This window comes from Mobula birostris, chromosome 4 (assembly GCF_030028105.1).
Source record: "Mobula birostris isolate sMobBir1 chromosome 4, sMobBir1.hap1, whole genome shotgun sequence".
Taxonomy (NCBI): domain Eukaryota; kingdom Metazoa; phylum Chordata; class Chondrichthyes; order Myliobatiformes; family Myliobatidae; genus Mobula; species Mobula birostris.
This window is the reverse complement of record NC_092373.1, coordinates 27589132-27608782: the sequence shown is the minus strand read 5'-3', so window position 1 is coordinate 27608782 and position 19651 is coordinate 27589132. Positions and strand designations below refer to the sequence as shown.

Below are 19651 nucleotides of genomic sequence, written 5' to 3'. Positions count from 1 at the left end.
GAAAGGATGTAAAAGGTGCTATTTAAATATGAGTGCATCTTGTATTTAAATACAAGAGCAAGAGAATAACTAGGCAGCGGGTAGGCCCACTCAGGAATAAAGGAGGGAACGTGCACTTGGAGGCAGAGGATGTGGGTGAGGTTCTACCTGCATCGGTATTTACTAAAGAGAAGGGCGTAGACGTTAGGGAGATCATTGTGGAGCCTACTAATTTGCTAGGTGTTTTAAGATAAAGAAGGGGGTAGTACTGGGTTGCTTAAAGAATTAGTCCCCATGACCTAACGGGATTTACTCCAGGTAATTGAGACAGGCAAGACATGAGAATGCTGGGACCTTGATCAATATCCTGGAGGACCAGCGAGAAGCTAATTATTCAAGGAGTGGAATGGGGACAATCCTGGAAACTACAGCGAGTCTCTTGTCAGTAGTAGGGAAGATTGGTGGGGAGGGGGGCATTCTTAGAGACAGGATTTATGAGCAATTGGAAAAAATGGAGACAGCATGGCTTTGTCTGGAGAAAGTCATGTCTTAATAATGTGTTTTAAGTTTTTCACGGAAGCGATGAAGGTGATTAATGAAGACAGAGCTGTAGATGTTGTCTGCATGGATTTTAGTAAGGTGTTTGACAAGGTCCTTCATGGAAGACTTTTCCAGAGATTATCCATGGGATACACAGTGAATTGGCTGTTTAGATTCAGAATTGGTTTGTATAGAAGACGGAGGGTATTGGCTGATAGCATTTATTCTTGCTGGAGGTCTGAGACTAGTGGTGTTCTGCATGGATCCATACTGGAACCTCTGCTGTATATGATATATACAGTATAAATGACTCGGCTGAAAATGTGGGTGTGTAGGTTATTAATTTTGAAGATAATACAATTAGAATCATAGATTCATTGAAAAGTACAGCACAGAAACAGGCCATCCAGTCCATACCAAGCTATTTAAGCTGCTTGCTCCCATCGACCAGCAACAGGATCATAGTTCCTCATACCCCTACCATCCATGTACCTATCCAAACTTCTCTTAAACATTGAAATCGAGCTTGCATGCACCATTTTGAGCTGGCAGCTCATTTCACACGCTCACCACCCTCTGAGTGAAGAAGTTCCCCCTCATGTTCCCCTTAAACTTCTCGCCTTTCACCCTTAAAACATGACCACTAGTTGTAATCCCCCCCAATCTCCCAATCTCAGTGAAAAAAGACTGCTTGCATTTACCCTATCTGTACCCATTATAATTTTGCGTACTTCTATCAAATCTTCTCTTAATCTTCTACATTCCAAGGAATAAAGTCCTAACCTACTTAAGCTTTCCTTATAATTCAGGTCCTCCAGACCTGGCAACAGCTTTGTAAATTTTCTCTGTATTCTTTCAACCTTTTTTACATTTTTTTTGTAGGTAGGTGACCAAACTGCACACAATACTCCAAATTAGGGCTCACCAATGTCTGATAAAACTTCAATATAACATCCCATCTCCTGAACTCAACACTTTTATTAATGAAGGCCAGCGTGCAAAATACTTTCTTTACGACCCTATCTACCTGTAATGCCACTTTCAATGTATTACCTACCTGAAATCCCAGATCCATTTGTTCTACCACACTCCTTCGTGCCCGACTGTTCACTGTGTATGTCCTATCCTGATTGATCCTACTGAAGTGGAAAATCTTGCACTTGTCTACATTAAATTCCCATCTGCCATTTTTCAGCCCTTTTTTCTATCTGGTCCAGAACCCCCTGCAAGCCCTGACAGACTTCCTCGCTGTCCACTACACCCCCAATAATTCACAGATTTGCTGATCCAGTGAACTTCATTATCATCCAGATCAATGATATAGATGACAAACAACAACAGATCCAGCACCGATCCCTGTGGCGCACCACTAGTCACAGACCTCCAGTCAGAGGCAAGGCATCTACTTCCACTCTCTGGCTTCTCCCACAAAGCCAATGTCTAATTCAATTTACTACTTCATCTTGAATGCTGTGTGACTGAACCTACTTGACTAACCTCCCATGTGGGAACTTGTTAAATGCTGTGTTAAAGTCCATGTAGACAACATCTACTGCCTTGCCTTCATCAACTTTCCTGGTAACATCCTGGAAAAACTCTATAAGATCGGTTAGACATGACCTACTACACGCAAAGTCATGTGGACTATCCTTAATCAGACCATGTCTATCCAAATACTTATATATCCAGCCCCCTGGAGTACCTTCCAATAACTTTCCCACAACTGAGGTCAGGTTCACTGGCCTATAACTTCCTGCTTTATTTTTAGAGCCTTTCTTAAACAGTGGAATAGCATTGGCTATCCTCCAATTCTTAGGTACCCCACCTGTCACTAAGGGTAATTTAAATATCTCTACTAGGTCCCTGGTAATTTCTGCATCCCCCCCCTCCCCCACAGGGTCTGAGGGAACACCTTGTCAAACCCGGGGATTTATCCACCCTATTTTGCCTCAGGACAGCAAAAACACATCCTCTCTGTAACTCCATGAAATTGGTGCCACTTTACCATACTTCTATTGACTCTGTATCCATCTTCTGAGTAAATACAGATGCAAAAAATTCTTTTAAGATCTCCCTCATCTGTTTTGTCTCCACACAAGGATTACCTTTCTGATCTTCCAGAGGACCAATTTTGTCCCTTACAATCCTTTTGCTTTTAACATATCTGTAAAGCGCTTAGGATTCTCCTTCACCTTGTCTGCTACAGCAACCTCATGCCTTCTTTTAGCTCTCTTGATTTCCTTCTTAAGTGTTCTCTTGTATTTCTTATACTCCTGAAGTACCTCAATTGTTCCTACCTGCCTATGCCTGCTAAGTACCTCCTTCTTTTCCATAACCAGGGCCTCAGTATCTCTTGAAAACCAAGGTTCCCTAAACCTGTTATCATTATCTTTTATTTTGACAGGCACATATAAGATTTGTACTCTGAAAATTTCACTCTTGAAGGCCTCCCACTTATCAAGTCTACCTTTGCCAGAAAACAACCTGTCCCAATCCACACTTGCCAGATCTTTCTGATAAGATTAGTCTTTGTCCAATTTAGATTCTCAACCCAAGGACCAGACCTATCCTTTTCCATAACTACCATGAAACTAATGTCATTATGATGACTAGATGAAAAGTGTTCCCCTATATAAACTTCTGTCCCCTGCCCTGTCTCATTCCCTACTAGGAGATCTAGTATCACACTCTCTCTGGTTGGAACTTTTATGTACTGATTAAGAGAACCTATCTAACCAGCTCTTTCCTATCCAGCCCTCTCACAGTATGGGAGTCCCAGTCAATATGTGGAAAGTTGAAATCACCTACTATAGCAAGCTTATGTTCCTTGCAACAGTCTGCGATGGCATACAAATTTGCTCCTCCAAATCATGCGAACTGTTGGGTGGTCTATAATATCCCCTTAAAGTGGTCATACCTTTCTTATTCCTCAGTGAAAGCATGTGAGATCTCCTGAAGTAATACTCTGAAACAACATTAATTGGAAGTGTTCTTATGAGGTTGGTTATTAGTTGACTGATAGGTTGGAGACAGAACACGGCAATGTTCTGTAGTTTCTGCGAGTGAGTGACTCAATAAACCAAATGTGATGTGTTTTGTACAACTAATGGCTGAAACCTGCATAAGTTTAGTTCCAGCAAACAAGGTGTAATTTCTCCCTGCAGTATCATATTAAACCTGACAGTATGTATCGCTTTGCAATTTACAGATGGCTCACACTCCACCTACAGTGAATTACATCTGAACATTTAAACTCATGGTGAAGGCCCATTTCCGTCTAATGTGAAAAATATAGGATTGTATTTGGATTTACTGCTCCAATATGTCATTCAAACCACAAAAGTTTCAGTGAACAGAATTTATTTGCTAACTAAATCAAGTTGTTTAATTCTTCGTGGTTGCAATTCAATAGACTACACCTGGTGATATCCTGAAAAACTTAGCTTTTTGCTTTTCTTGTGCAATGAATTCAGACAATGGGGACTTCAGGGCCTTCCTGCAGGCTAAAATTTCTTTGTCTATTGCTTTGTGTCTTAAAGCATATCTTTGGAGTAAATTCAGCAACATCCATTTATTCAGATATATGGAATACCCAAGTGAAGTTAATTGTGAAGGAAGAAACTGTAAGGAAATTCACTAAACGCACACCGTGTGTCACTAACATGTTTACCTTTGATTTACACTGCAGGTTTTACCGGCCCCACGTGTGATCAGAAGATTGACCCTTGTGCCTCATCACCCTGTCAGAACAATGGGACGTGCTTTGCAGATGGCACATCATATAGTTGTAACTGCAGTCCAGCCTACACTGGACCAGTTTGTTCTCAGCTGATCGACTTCTGTGCCCTTAATCCCTGCTCCCAAGGCACTTGCCGCAGCTTTGGAACGAGCTACAAATGCCTCTGTGACCCAGGTATGGTACATGCTCCTCAACCATCTTTGACTTTGCCTTCTCTTCAGTAAGGATGTCACACTTGCACAGTGAATACTTCTATCCCAGGATAGAACTGGTCTTCTGTTTGGAGGATATTACCTCCAGGATAGGCACAGAGAATTGAGTTAAAGGCAGCAGACATGTGCACACAGTGGCTCTGTCAGTGTAATATAATGTAATATGTATATAAATATAACATGGCAACCAATGTACAGGTATAATTTAACCCATGCTATAGAGATGGGCATTAACAAAGTGCAAAAGTAGATGATTTAGTCCTTCGGTCATGCAAGAAATATGAATTATAAAGCCAGCTCGACACCCAAGCATTAGGTCAAAGTACAAATTATGTACAGTACAAGCTTCATTTGGAAAAACTCTAGAGATGTTTTTCCCAAGGTCGACTCATCTGAAGGAAAACGTTCTTGAGAAATTCTTCCCCAGCCTCATAGGTAATGAAATGAATGCTGTGGATGAAAGGGTATGGAAGGTACATTTCCCCCACCGCCCTAAATCCATGTGTGATATTGGGTGCCACGGTAGTGTAGCACTTAGTGCATTGATTACAGTTCGGGCGTCAGAATTCGAAGTTTATTTCTGGCGTCATTGGTAAGGTGTCTCTGTGGAACTCAAACGTTTTCCTAGGCTTCTCCCGTTTCCTCCCACAATCCAAAGACTGGGTAGGTTAATTAGTCATTGCAAGTTGCCCCATGGTTAGGTTAGGGTTAAATCAGGATTGTCGGTGGTTGCTGGAGCAGCATGAATCTAGAACTAGGACACTAGGTAAGACTGGAAAAGCCTACTCTGCACTGTATCACTAAATAAATAGTATCTAGCTCATGAATCATTTTTAAAAAAATGCTTTTCAATCATGATTCGAATGTACAACTGCAGGTTTTACTGGCCCCGCATGTGATCAGAAGATAGACCCTTGTGCCTCGCCACCTTGCCAGAACAACAAGCCCTACTTTGCAGATGGCACATCATTTTGTTGTAACTGCAAGAAGCCTACACTGGGCCAGGTTGTGCTCAACCGATTGACTTTTTGTGCCCTTAGTCCCTGCTCCCATCGCATCTGCCACAGGGTTGCAGCCATTTACAAATGACAGCAATTTTTCTCCTTCATCCCAATAATTTTAAGCATTTAACCTCCTGTGCTTGCCCCATGCAAATCCATATTGTTACATATGTCTGTAATAAGCAGCCAATGAAAAAGCTGGTCCTGTGCCCAACAGCAGGCTAACAATCTACCTAGTAGACCAGGTAACATGCCAAGGTGTTGGATTGGTTGTAGAAAACACTTCACCGTGGATTTTATCTCGAACAAGAATTCTGACTGAAATAGGTCATGAATCTAGAACTGGGACACTAAGTAAGACTGTCACTATTAGGTGGAACTGTTGCATTTTAACTACATTCACGGAGCAGTAATTGAAAAAGTTAACTTTAGCTTGTTAGTCCCATGGCAGAACCAGTCATTATCAATCCTAAGTAAGGTACAAGGCTGTGATCTATTTGAGCAGCTCAGTGACTAGATACAGTACTCTACGTATTGTCTCAGTAAGGCAGCTCAACCCTAATTTCAAAGGAACGGCCTAAATTTAGCACCAAATTATATTAGTTTCCCTCTGCTGTCAGATTTCCGAACAGCCCATGAACCCATGAACACTAATCCACTATTCCCTTTTGCACTATTTATTTATTTTGTAGTTTGTAATATTTTTGTCTCTCTGCGCTGTACTGCTGCCGCAAAACAGCAATATAAGACAGTGATAATAAATCTGATTCTGATTCTGAATTTATGATCTCTGATTGGGAGTAATTTGGGCACGACCAATCCAGCAAACTGTCTTTTGCAAAAGCTCCTTTCTGGAAAGCACTATAGCGCTATTAAAACAAAAACTTCACACCATCTTAAAAGATTCTTCCCCCAGGCAGCTAATCTGATCAATCATTCTCCCCTCCTATCTATTACCTCGGTCACTGCACAACCATTTTCATAATGCTGTTTGTATTGTAAATACAGGCATGTATTTATGTGCATTTTATTCCATATTAATATGTTAACGACCGACTATATTATAATTTCTCATTCTTTGTAACTGTAGAATATTGTTGTTTTTGTTGCATGTCGTGCCAACACACTACTGCAAATTCCTAATGCATGTAAATGTATATGGGGAATAAAGGTGATCCAGTGATCCTTGCTCTTTGGTTTTGGCTTTGTGCAATTACATAAAGTCAGTGTGAATGAATTTTCCCACACTTGGCACCTCCCCCAATTTTTTGTTCATATCAGTATTAACTCAATGTCCATGTTTGAGCTAAGGCCTGGTCAAAATTGTCCTTATTGAGTCTCAAGTGCTAAATCATGCCATGTTTGGCCTGACAGCGAACCCATTCAGTGTCCAAGCAGCGTAGCGAGGTTCGTTACTTTATACATATGTGTTCTATATCTCCAGTTACTGATGTGAGAATGAAAGATGGACCCAGTGCTGAGTCCATCCTTGTGGCCAGCTCTTTACTGAAGTGTTGGAGTAAGAACAGGGTGAAGGGAATAATTAACCCAGAGCACCAGGTAAAACTTGTGCATGAAGAAATTGAGAATATAAAAAAGTCCATTCTTCGTGTTGCACAGAATTTTTTTTTAATGAATCATGATATTTGCAGGGAAAGAACCTATTTGGCTCATTGAGCTAATTCCCTACATGATCAATTCAGAAAATTCCAACCTCCAGCAGTTTCCCTGGAATTCTTTGCTCCCTTAGCCATCATCTATTTCTGAAGCCTGCGTATTATGTCAATCATCCAGGCACCAACCCAGAACCTAACTATAATCTAACTTTCATGTATAGAATGCTAAAATAAGCAATGGCAACATTATTATAGTTCATTAGTTAATATTGGAATAGGAGACAATATTAACAAACAGATGCTTGACATGTCTGTATGACATTCTATTGCTCATTATTTTGGCAGAACTATCATCTCAGAATGCCGTACAATTCATTTATTCATACCATTAATTGTTAACTAATGATACAGTTAGGAAAGGAGAAATAGGAAATTAGTCATAATTACAAAAGCAGCATAAATAAATCATGGCAAAGGTTGTCACAGACATATTTTGCGAGCATTTGTTGCGCTGTTTTGTTTTTGAGTAGTTTATATAGCGCACTGCTCAGCAAAAGAATCATCTTTTCGGCTAAGGAAGCTTTTATCTGAAATACCACCCTCTCTGTTTTCTGTTGACTTTTTCCGATGTTCTTGGATATGGCTTTACTTAGGGTCACGCGGAGGAAACACAGATATGACTGTGTATGTTCTTTAAACTCCCTTTCTGAAATTGCGGTGGAGCCAAATTTCAGGAGAGTTTGATGCGCAGACCTATGACACCGTGACTTTAACACATATGGCTGTGACAATACTGTATGTACACCTCCTTCCCCATTGTGTAATCATATTGTAACTTAATACTGCCATCTATTGACCAAGCTGTGGTGACATGCAGAGCTGAACTTTGTACTTTTTTGTTGTATTTCCAATATTTTTTATATTGTAACTTTCATAAAATTATATGATGGCGACCAATGATCACAGTAGTAGACAAAATAAGTTTTCCTGGCATTAAGTCTAACTATTATGAGCAAATATACTGTCAACTCACTGGTGTGTAATGAGGCCACACTTGGGTTAGAGGAACAACACCTTATATTCTGTTTGGGTAGCCTCCTACCTAATGGCATGAACACCGATTACTCGAACATCCAGCAACACCCTTCACCATTTCCATCCCCTTTTCCCTCTCTCACCTTATTTCCTTCTGGTGCTCCCCCCACCCTCTTTGCTTTCTCCCATGACTTTCTGTCTCTTTCACCAATCAACTTCCCAGCTCTTTACTTCATCTCCTTCCCTTCCAGGTTTCACCTATCACCTGGTGTTTCTTTCTCCCCTCCCCCACGTTTTAGGACTACTCCTCAAAGCCTTTTTTTCTCCAGACCTGCCGAAGTGTTTCGGCCTGAAACAGCAACTGTACTCTTTTCCATAGTTGCTGCCCGGCCTGCTAGTCCCTGTAGCATTTTGTGTGTGTTGCTTGGATTTCCAGCGTCTGCAGATTTTCACTTGTTTGTAGTGTGGTAATTTTAGTCATTTATTTTGTATGTTGACATACAGCTCCTTGGAGCTGTGCTGTGTTCTCAACTTTGAATGTTCTGAGCGCTGGCATTAAATTACTAAAAACCCAGATTTTATCTTTCTTTTTTTCTTCTTTTTCAATCTTTTTATTAGTTTCATAAAGAAATAAACATGACATAGTAGTAGTACGAAGTTATTGGGAATACATTGTTATAATTAACATGAGTGATTATAAAGCCAAATAATATTTAAATGATAAAACTCCCAATCATATAGGATACCAATGAATAATATAGAACAAAGAAAAATGTCTAAACAAAAATCATAAAAAAGGAAAAAAAAATAATAACCCCCCCCCCCAAAAAAACTAATCTAAACAGATTTAATCAACTAAACTAACCAACATTACAGAGAAGTAAAATAAATTTGGAAATGGTCAAATTACATCATATGAAAATGCTGAATAAATGGCCTCCAAGTCTTTTCGAATTTAATGGAAGGGTCATAACACTTCTAATTTTTTCCAAATTTAAACACAACATAGTTTGTGAAAACCAATGAAATATGGTAGGAGGATTAATCTCTTTCCAATTCAGCAGAATGGATCTTCTAGCCATTAAATGCAATCATCCGACGAGCTGAAGAGGTTAAATGATTTGATTCTAACATTGGTAACCCGAAAATAGCAGTAATTGGGTGAGGTTGTAAATCTATATTCAGAAACGTTGAAATAATATCAGTTAGTCCTGACGAAGGGTCTTGGCCTGAAATGTTGACTGTGCCTCTTCCTAGAGATGCTGCCTGGCCTGCTGCGTTCACCAGCAACTTTGATGTGTGTTGCTTGAAATAATATCAAAACTATCTTTCCAATATTTTTTCAACAAAGGACATGACCAAAACATGTGAGTTAAGGAAGCTATCTCGGAGTGACATCTATCACATATAGGATTTATATAAGAGTAATAACGAGATAATTTATCTTTGGACATATGAGTCCTGTGCACTACTTTAAACTGTATCATCACATGTTTAGCACATATAGAAGATGAATTAACTAATTGAAGAATTTTTTCCCATTCTTCAATCGGTACAGTAATCTTAAGTTCCCTTTCCCAATCAGTTTTAATTTTATTAGATACATCAGGACATAAATTCATAATTATATTATAAATAATTGCTACAACACCTTTCTGAGAGAGATTTAAATCTAAAAACCCAGATTTTAATGTGTTGATGATTGTGCAGCTTTTAATTCTGAGCCTACGTTAACTCATCCCATTAATAGATACATTCATGCATCTCCCATTTTTATCCACTAAATTTCCAAGTTCCAATCAATGCCAGGGCTTAGAACGTTCCAAACTGAGAATACAGCACTGCTCCAACAAGTCTGTATACTTACATACAAAATAAATGACTGAAGTTCAAAGTAAGTTTTATTATCAAAGTAGGTATTGTATACTGACAGATACAACCCTGAGATTCATTTTCCTGCGGGCATACTCAGCAAATCTATGGAATAGAAACTATAGCAAGGTCAAAGAAAGGTCAACCAGACTGCAGAAGACAACAAACTGTGCAACTGCAAATTTAAATAAATAGCAATAAATAATGAGAGCATGAGATAATAAGATAAGGAGTCCTTAAAATGAGATCATTGGTTGTGGGAACATTCCAATGGTGGGGCAAGTGAATCTTTCATTCAAGAGCCTAATGGTTCAGGGGTAGTAATTGTTCTTGAACCAAATTTTAGCACTAGCAATGTGACATACATTTGCCCACAATAGGTGCATTTACTGCCAGAAAATTGTCTTTCTTTTTCTAATTGAATAGCTAGCCAATTAACAACAGAGACAATTATAAGAAAATAATTTAGTGAATAAAATATTGACAGAGTTCCATTGTTTTCGTACAATAAATAGATTAGCAACCATTGCACCCAAAGCCATGAGTTCAAATCTCATTATAATAGCTGAGCAATTTAAATTCGAGTAATTAAAAGCTAGTTTTTGCAGCAGTAACCATAAAATTAGCATATGGTTGTTAAAACCCCATCTGATCTACTAATGTCCTCCAGGGAAGGAGGTTGTCCATCCTTGCTTAATCTGACTCCAAACCCACCAGCATGTGGTTCACTCTCAACTGCTTCCTCAAATCAAGAGCAATTAGAGACGGATAATAAAGTAACCATTTCAAGTGATTCTGCGAAGGATGAGATTTTTAAAATGGTTTGTTAATTTGAGCAGCCTCTGCTTAGTCCCTAAATAGTGCATTTCTGCCGTCCACAGGTATTGGTGTTTATCTCTGATGTATTGTTAAGGTGGGTGAGATGATGTCCCTTTCTCCTTAGGTTCACCTTCACTTGTGGTTTGGGGCAATCATTTCATGGTATAATTTAAGCATGAAGCCTTTGTTCTCCACAGGTTACCATGGTCTGTACTGTGAGGAGGAATATAATGAGTGTCTTTCAGCACCTTGTCAGAACTCAGGCACCTGCAGAGACTTGGTAAATGGTTATGAATGCCTGTGTCCTGCTGAGTATGAAGGTAGGTCAAGGGAGTCTATGTCTTGAAGGGACATGACCAGTCATTGAATACGTTCTCTTACACTTGCAGAAGAATGCATCTCTAACTCATGAAGGAGTATTATTTCACAGCAGATTAACCTCTTGATTCGGGTCATAAATGCAGTATAGATTTGAAGTTGCTCCTGTTACTACCATCAGGGAGGAGGTACAGGAGCCTGAAGACACACACTCAATGTTTAAGGAACAGCTTCTTCCCCTCCGCCGTCAGATTTCTGAGCAGACAATGAACCAACCCATGAACATTACCTCACTAATTTTGCTCTCTTTTTGTACTAATTTTATATATTTATACTCACTGGGCTGCAAGGCCCTATTACCATGCTGGATCGCTAAATAAATAAATAAATAGTTCGCACTTAGTTTGAGGAAAATGCAGCTACTGCTGAGCTTGATACCTGGGGTGATGCAGTTGGAGTCAAATCTGGCTTCCGTTGGAAGGCTTTCTCCTTTTTCCAGGGCCTTTTTTTTGTCTGCTTCCTTTGCTGATCTGCAATTAAAAACGATGTGGAATTACGTTGAAACAGATGAACAGGAAATATACTTGTTTCTGAGTAAAGTGCCTGTGTAATGTTTATAGAGGCCTGACAAGTTTTTCCCTGTGCAAATATAAATGTAGAACAGGAAAGGAGACAAAAGAGTAGGATTAGGGATTAGCATGTGTCCATCATATTCAAATACAGTGGATTCAGGTTATTTGGGACATATCAGGGCCAATATATTTTGGCCCAATTAAGCAGCTGCCCCAATTAGCTGAAGTTTCATACAAATAGTTAAAAAGGTATAAAAATAAAAATATATAAATATAAATTTTTTAAAAAAAATAATATGATAAAAGGTCAAACTACCATTTGTAAACTAAGTAACAAATAATGTATTTAAATTAATTACAAAACAAATTAAAACATGTTCAGTATTACTGCAGTACCATAAAACTGTATTAGTTCTTAATAGTTATTGATGGATGCGACTGTGTTCTTTCAATTGACTGTAAATGTACAAAATCAGTGCAGACACCTAGTGCAGATAATGGACTGCCTTCATACAATTTTCAATGATTACATCCTCCAAATCTTCATTCATTGTTATATTCAAAGTGATTGTTAATTCCTTCAAATTTGTCAATAGTTCCTAACTTACTGAAGTAGTGAAATAATTTATCTTTACACCCTGCTGTTTCTGGCATCTCCGAGTCTGAATGCTTGAAACCACAGTGAGCAAAATATTTCTGAATTGTCACACTGCTTATTCCTCGCCAACTATAAGTGACTGATATCACTGATCCTTTGAACACTAGCACATACAACTGACGCTATTTAAAAACTGTTCACTCTAAACATGGTGTAGTGTTCAATGGCCACACAAGTGCACATGTCTCGCGCTAGTTAGAAACTGCTCGGCAATAGTCTGCTGTTCCAATTAAGCAGCATAGTATCCCAAATAAATGAAGGAAATCCTGGCTATTTTCTTGGTTAGTTTTTGTACTTTTGGAGTTGCCCCAAACAAATGGCTGCCCCAATTAAACAATAGCCCAAATAACTGGAATCCACTGTGTACATATGTATATGTTATGTATTGCACTGTAATGCTGCTGCAAAACAACAAATTTCATGACATGATATTAAACCTGTTTCTGATTTGAAAGCTGTTATGAAGTTACATTAGATGTGCATAGTAGAAGCAGCCTGTCCCATGTATCCCTATACAGCAATGATTCTGGCCAATTTCTGTTATGGAAAGACCAGTGATTTTCCCAAGATGATGGAGAGCTGAAGGAAGAATTGCTAATCTCCAGGTCACATTTACATATCCACAGTGAAATGAAAAGCTATATTAACTCAAGCCCCATCTTGCTAGATGGGAGAGAACAGAAAGAAGTTGGAAGAGTGTTATCAATCAGAATCAAAAATTTAAAAAAACAGGAAAATAAACAATACACAGATCTGATTAAAATTCCTGAGTCATGTTACATGTTATCTTGACAGGAACAATGAGAGAACTCAAGAACTTGTATCTTGGCAAATTTCCCTTTTATCCGAAGCCAGCAGTAGGGTACGTTCTCAGCAGGGGTCAGCAGGCTCTGTGCAAACCAGAGATCAAATGTGCAATATTGCCTAACATCATGGCTCAGCTCCCCACTAAGATCTTGGAATAAATAGATTCAGTTAAGCAATTGAAGTCAGACTGCAGTTGGAGCCCGTTTTTTTCTATATTTCCTCTGGTAAACATTGCATTGTAATAAGATTATTTTCTTATATTAGTCGACTTTTCCTTTGCATAATCTTCTCAGGTATTGTGCTGGCTGAAGTAAACTCGGTAGGTTACAATAATCTAAAATGCTGCCTCCAAACTAGCTACTGCTTTCCCAGCACCCAACAACAACGACAGCTTTTCCTCTATCCAATAGGCAACCTGCCCAAGCCAACACTATCGTCTACCAACCATAATCATCAGGTGGAAGCCATCAGCAATTGTATTGCAAATTATGATTACTCTTGAGTAATCTGCGTACTGAGTAATGCACAATAACGGCTTTTTATCAACCTCTGTTCATCCTTTCATCACTGAAATACAACAGACATTTATTCCATTGTCAGGTAACCCGTTTCTGTATGCATCATACTGCCTGCCCGGCAGCAGTTAAGTAAAATTAGGATTTGACCAACATTGCATAGAATGGTAGCTAGGAATTATTGTGACCGCTATCCAACAGGCACCCCTTGTCAATCAGGCTGAGGAAGGAGGAAAAAATCTTGGTCAGAGGCCAAGGATAGTTGACTACATGCTATCCTGTAAGGGAGAAGTATCCAAATATATAATGATGCCATATTTAACTGATACCTGAATTCTCACAACGCAATATCTAAAATCAATTCCTACTTTTCCAATGTTTTATCCTTTCCTTACCTCTGCCAGTTTCTTCTAATAATTTATCCCTCTCTGAGAACATACATTTTCCTTCTTTTGGGCCTGAGAAATTTTTCAAAACTTAAAAATACACATTGAAATGCATAAGAGTAGAAATGCTGCATGGATTCGACTAGATGGGAGACAGGACGTTAATCTGCAAAAACTCACCAAAGGTTAGCTGCCAACTCATTAAACTAGGTCTCTATCAACTCCAGAGTTTGTCAGGTAACCCAGTCAGGGTCAGAAATTCTGGTAATTCCTTTCATGAGAGCTCAAATCAAAAAACTGGAAGTGAAACAGTTAATAAAAACTAATTTAAAAAGGGATCTGCAGATGCTGGAAATCTGAAGCAAAAACAAAATTCTGGAGACACTCAGAATGCCGGATAGCTCTGGTGGGTAGAGAAACAGGATTACGATTTCAGGGCTGACCACCTTCTTCAGAACAGGGAAAGCGAGAGAAAAAAGATAACTTCCATTGCAGGGAAAGTTGGGGCAAAGGAGTGGGGAAATCATAGAACAGAGGAAATACCTCTGAAAGGGTGAGACCAAATGAGTAAGTGTATAAACCAACTTATTCTCAGAAACGTGAGAAAGCCTGCAGGTGCTGGAAATCCAAAGCAACACACACACAATGCTGGGAGAACTCAGTTGGTCAGGCTGCATCTGTGGGAATGAATAAACAGTTGGCATTTCGGGCCGAGACCCTTCTTCAGAACTCGCAAGGAAGGTGGAAGATGCCAGAATATAAAGGTGGGGGGAGGGGAAGGAGGCTAGTTACAAGGTGATAGGTGAAGCCAGGTGGATAGGAAAGGTTAAAGGACTGGAGAAGAATGAATCTGATTGGAGAGGAGAGTGGACCATAGGAGAAAGGAAAGGAAGAGGGGACATGGGGGGGGGGGGGCGGGGCGGTGTGATAGGCAGGAAAGAAGAGGTAAAAGGTCTGACTGGGGAATAGAAGAAGAGGGGAGAGGGAGGGGAAAAATTACCTGAGGGAGAATCAATACTTATGCCATCAAATTGGAGCCGACCTGGATAGTATATAAGGTGTTGCTCCTCCACGCTGCAGCTGGCCTCATCTTGACACAAGAGGAGGCCATGGACCAACATGTCAGAACGGGAATGGGAATCAGAATTAAAATGTTTGGCCACTGGGACATTCCCTTTTTGGCACATAAAGCGGAGGTGCTCAAGGAAGCAGTCCCCTAATTTACGACAGTTCTCACCAATGTAGTGGAGGCTGCATCGGGAGCACCGGATGCAACAGATGACCCCGGCAGGTTCACAGGTGAAGTGTCGCCTCACTTGGAAAGACTGTTTGGGGCCCTGAATGGAGGTGGGGAAGGTGAATGGGCAGATGTAGCACTTTAGGCCACTTGCAGGTGGGGAGGGATGGATGGACAAGGGAATCGTGGAACGAACAATCCCTGCAGAAAGGAGGGAAGGGGGGAGATGAAGATATTTTAGGTGGGACAATGCCTTTGGAGATGCTGGAAACTGTGGAAGATTATGTGCTGGGTGCAAAGGCTTGTGGGGTGATAGGTAAGGACAAGAGGAACTCTATCCCTGGTTGGAAGATGGGATGAACGTGGATATTTGGGAAATGGAGGAGATGCGGGTGAAGGGCAGCATGAATAGTAGAGGAAGAGAAAATCCATTCTTTGAAGAAGGAAGACATCTCTGATGTCCTGGAAAGGAAAACCGCATCCTGGGAAGAAATATGGCTGAGGCAAAGGAACTGATAAAAGGAAATAGCATTTTTATAGGAGATAGGGTGGGAAGAGGTATAGTCAAAATAACCATGGAAATCTTATTCAAGCTCTTTTCCAGCTCTGACAAAGAGTCTAAGCCCTGAGATATCAGCTCCATTTCTCTTTCCGCAATGCTTTCTGCCCTGCTGAGTGTTTACAGCATTTTCTGTTTTTATTATTTCAGATGCGAAGCAAGATTATGATATATGGATTTTCAGTTGTACAGCTTCTATAGCCACAGGAGCGAGAAGCTAGCTTTGCTTTGAAAACTTCCTCCTAGTCAAATTCAACAATGCCTGCCTCATCCTAAATCACACAAGCTCCTGTCCCAGTATTGCCTTTGTTCTATAGCTGACTTGCGATGCCTACAGGCACTAAAGTGCTGGTCGTTGTTTTCCAATCCCTTTTTTGGTATTATTCCTCGTAATCTCTGAAATCTCATCCATGCTCATAAGGCTCCGAAGGCCTCTGTGTTCCTTCAAATTCTGGCTTGTTGCACACCCTTATTAATCTGCCATTAGTTGCAGTGTCTCCAGCAGCCAGTGCTCTAACCTCTGGAATTCTCCCTCTCAACATTCCCATCTCTCTGTTGCCCTCTGCTCATTTGAGATACTCCGAAAATTTTCTATCACCTAGCTATCCCCTTTGATATTCCCTCTGATACATCTTGGTATTAAGTATAGTTTAATAGCTCCTTGTGAAACAATTTAAAACATTTTGCTATTTTAAAGGCATTTTACAGTACTGTGCAATAATCTTAGGCACATATATATAGATTGGATGTCTAAGACATTTGTAAAGTACTGTATCAAGTAAATGTTTACTAATATACTGATATTGTTGCTTCAGGGCAAATAAAGAGCATAGAGTTGGACGCCTTTCCACCACGTGCTTGAAATCAAATCAAAATTAACCTACTCAAGAAATTATATAAAAGAAACAGCTAGCAGTACTATGCAAAGGTCTTAGCTGCCCTAGCTCTATATATATATCTAAGATTTTGCACAGTACTGTATAAACTGCAATTTTTTTTGTAAAGGTGTTATTTTCTTCCAGGTATCCACTGCGACCTGTACAAGGATCCTTGCGCCAATGTCAGCTGTCTGAACGGAGGCACCTGCATCAACAAGGAACTAAATACCACCTGCATTTGTGCACCTGGATTTTCAGGCAAGTAGTAAAGAACTGTAGAATTACTCACTTTAGGGCCTACACAGCTCATCTTTAGCAAAGGTTTGTGAAGGAAATTCATCTAATTAGAAACCAGCTTTAAACTTTGCACACACTCACCACTCTTCATATAGACAACATCCACTGCCTTGCCTTCATCCACCTTCCCGGTAACTTCCTCGAAAAACTCCATAAGATTGGTTAGACATGACCTACCATGCTGACTTCAGTCCATGTCTATCCAAATACTTTTATATCCCGTCCCTTAGAATACCTTCCAATAACTTTCCCAAAACTGACGTCGGACTCACTAGCCTATAATTTCCTGGTTTCTGTTTAGAGCCTTTTTTAAACAGCAGAACAACATTGGCTATCCTCCAATCCTCTGGTAACTCCCCTGTTGCGAAGGATGATTTAAATATCTCTGCTAGGGCCCCGACAATTTCTGCACTTGCCTCCCAGAAGGTCCAAGCCACACCTTGTCAGACTCTGGGGATTTATCCACCCTGATCTGCCTCAGGATAGCAATCATCTCCTCCTCTGTAATCTGCTCAGGGTCCATGAAGTTGATGCTGCTTTGCCTCACTTCTATTGACTCTGTATCTATTGACAAGGCATTCTACAAGTATGTGAAGAGCGAGAGGATAAGACGTGAAAGAATAGGACCAATCAAGTGTGTCAGTGGAAAAGTGTGCATGGAACCGGAGGAGACAGCAGAGATACTTAATGAGTACTTTGCTTCAGTATTCACTACGGAAAAGGATCTTGGTGATTGTAGGGATGACTTACAGCGGACTGAAAAGCTTGAACATATAGATATTAAGAAAGAAGATGTACTGGAGCTTTTGGAAAGCATCAAGTTAGATAAGTCACCGGGACCGGAAGAGGTGTACCCCAGGCTACTATGGGAGGTGTGTGAGGAAATTGCTGAGCCTCTGGCAATGATCTTTGCATCATCAATGGGGACGGGAGAGGTTCCGTAGGATTGGAGGGTTGCAGATGTTGTTCCCTTATTCAAGAAAGGGAGTAGAGATAGCCCAGGAAATTATAGCCCAGTGAGTTTTACTTCAGTGGTTGGTAAGTTGATGGAAAAGATCCTGAGAGGCAGGAGTTTGAAAAGGTCATGAATGGGAGGCTGGTCAAGAAGGTTCAGTCACTTAGCATTCAGGATGAGTAAATTGGATTAGAAACCAATTTAGAGAGCCAGAGAGTGGTAGTAGAGGGTGGCTTCTCTGACTGGAGGCCTGTGACTAGTTGTGAGCCACAGGGATCGGTACAGGGTTCTTTGTTGTTTGTCTTCTATATCAATGATCTGGTTGATAATGTAATTAACTGGATCAGCAAATTTGCGGATCACAGCAAGACTGAGGGTGTAGTGGACAGTGAGGAAGACTATCATGTCTTGCAGAGGAATCTGCATCAGCTGGAAAAATGGGCTGAAAAATGGCAGATGGAATTTAATGCAGACAAGTGCAAGGCTTTGTACTTCAGTAGGAGCAACCTGGATAGGTATTACACAGTGAACAGTAAGGCACTGAGGTGTGTGGTAGGACAAAAGGATTTGGGAATACAAGTCCATAATTCACTGAAAGTCGGCATCACAGGTAGGTAGGGTTGTAAAGAAAGCTTTTGGCACATTAGTCTTCATAAATCAATGTACTGAGTACAGGAGATGGGGCGTTATGTTGTAGATGTATAAGACCTTGGTGAGGCCTAATTTGGAGTATAGTATGCAGTTTTGGTCAGCCGATGACAGGAAAGATATAAACAAGGTTGAAAAGGTGCAGAGAAAGTTTACAAGGATGTTACTTGCCCTAGAGGACCTGAGTTATAAGCAAAGATTGAATAGGTTAGAACTGTATTCTTTAGAATGGTGAAGATTTAGAGGAGATTTGATGGAGGTATACAAAATTATGAGGGGTATAGATAAGATAAATGCAAACAGGCTTTGTACACAGGCTATACAGAGGGACAGTTGAGGAACAGTGGAAGTCTTTCAAAGAGATTTTTCACAGTGCTCAACAAAAGTATATTCCAGTTAAAAGCAAGGACAGTAAGGGTGGGGAGAGCCAGCCTTGGATAACTAAGGAAATAAAAGAAGGCATCAAACTAAAAGCTTGTGCATACAAAGTCGTCAAGAGTATAGAAACATAGAAACATAGAAAACCTAGAGTGCAATACAGGCCCTTTGAACTCCATCTGCCACTTCTCAGCCCAGTTTTGCATCTTATCAATGTCCCGCTGTAACCTTCGTCAGCCCTCCACACTATCCACAACACCCACAACCTTTGTGTCATCAGCAAGCTTACTAATCCATCCCTCCACTTCCTCATCCAGGTCATTTAGAGTAAGGGTACCAGAACAGATCCCTGAGGCACTCCACTGGTGACCGACCTCCATGCAGAATATGACCCATCTACAACCACTCTTTGCCTTCTGTGGGCAAGCCAGTTCTGGATCCACAAAGCAAGATCCCCTTGGATCCCATGACTCCTTATTTTCTCAATAAGCCTTTCATAGGGTACCTTATCAAATGCCTTGCTGAAATCCATATACACTACATATACTGCTCTACCTTCATCAACGTGTTTAGTCACATCCTCAAAAAATTCCATCAGGCTCGTAAGGCATTACCTGCCCTTGACAAAGC

The 19651-nt window shown here is 40.3% G+C and overlaps 1 protein-coding gene across 1 annotated transcript in view; it reads left to right on the top strand.

The window, feature by feature from the left end:
• The window catches only part of dner (delta/notch-like EGF repeat containing), a 357439-nt gene that overhangs the window by 314587 nt on the left and 23201 nt on the right, over nt 1-19651 (top strand). Inside the window, exons 8-10 of the mRNA XM_072254507.1 lie at nt 4208-4432; nt 11011-11133; nt 16888-17001. Coding sequence (XP_072110608.1) covers nt 4208-4432; nt 11011-11133; nt 16888-17001 — 462 coding nt within the window. The remainder of the gene's footprint in view (nt 1-4207; nt 4433-11010; nt 11134-16887; nt 17002-19651) is intronic.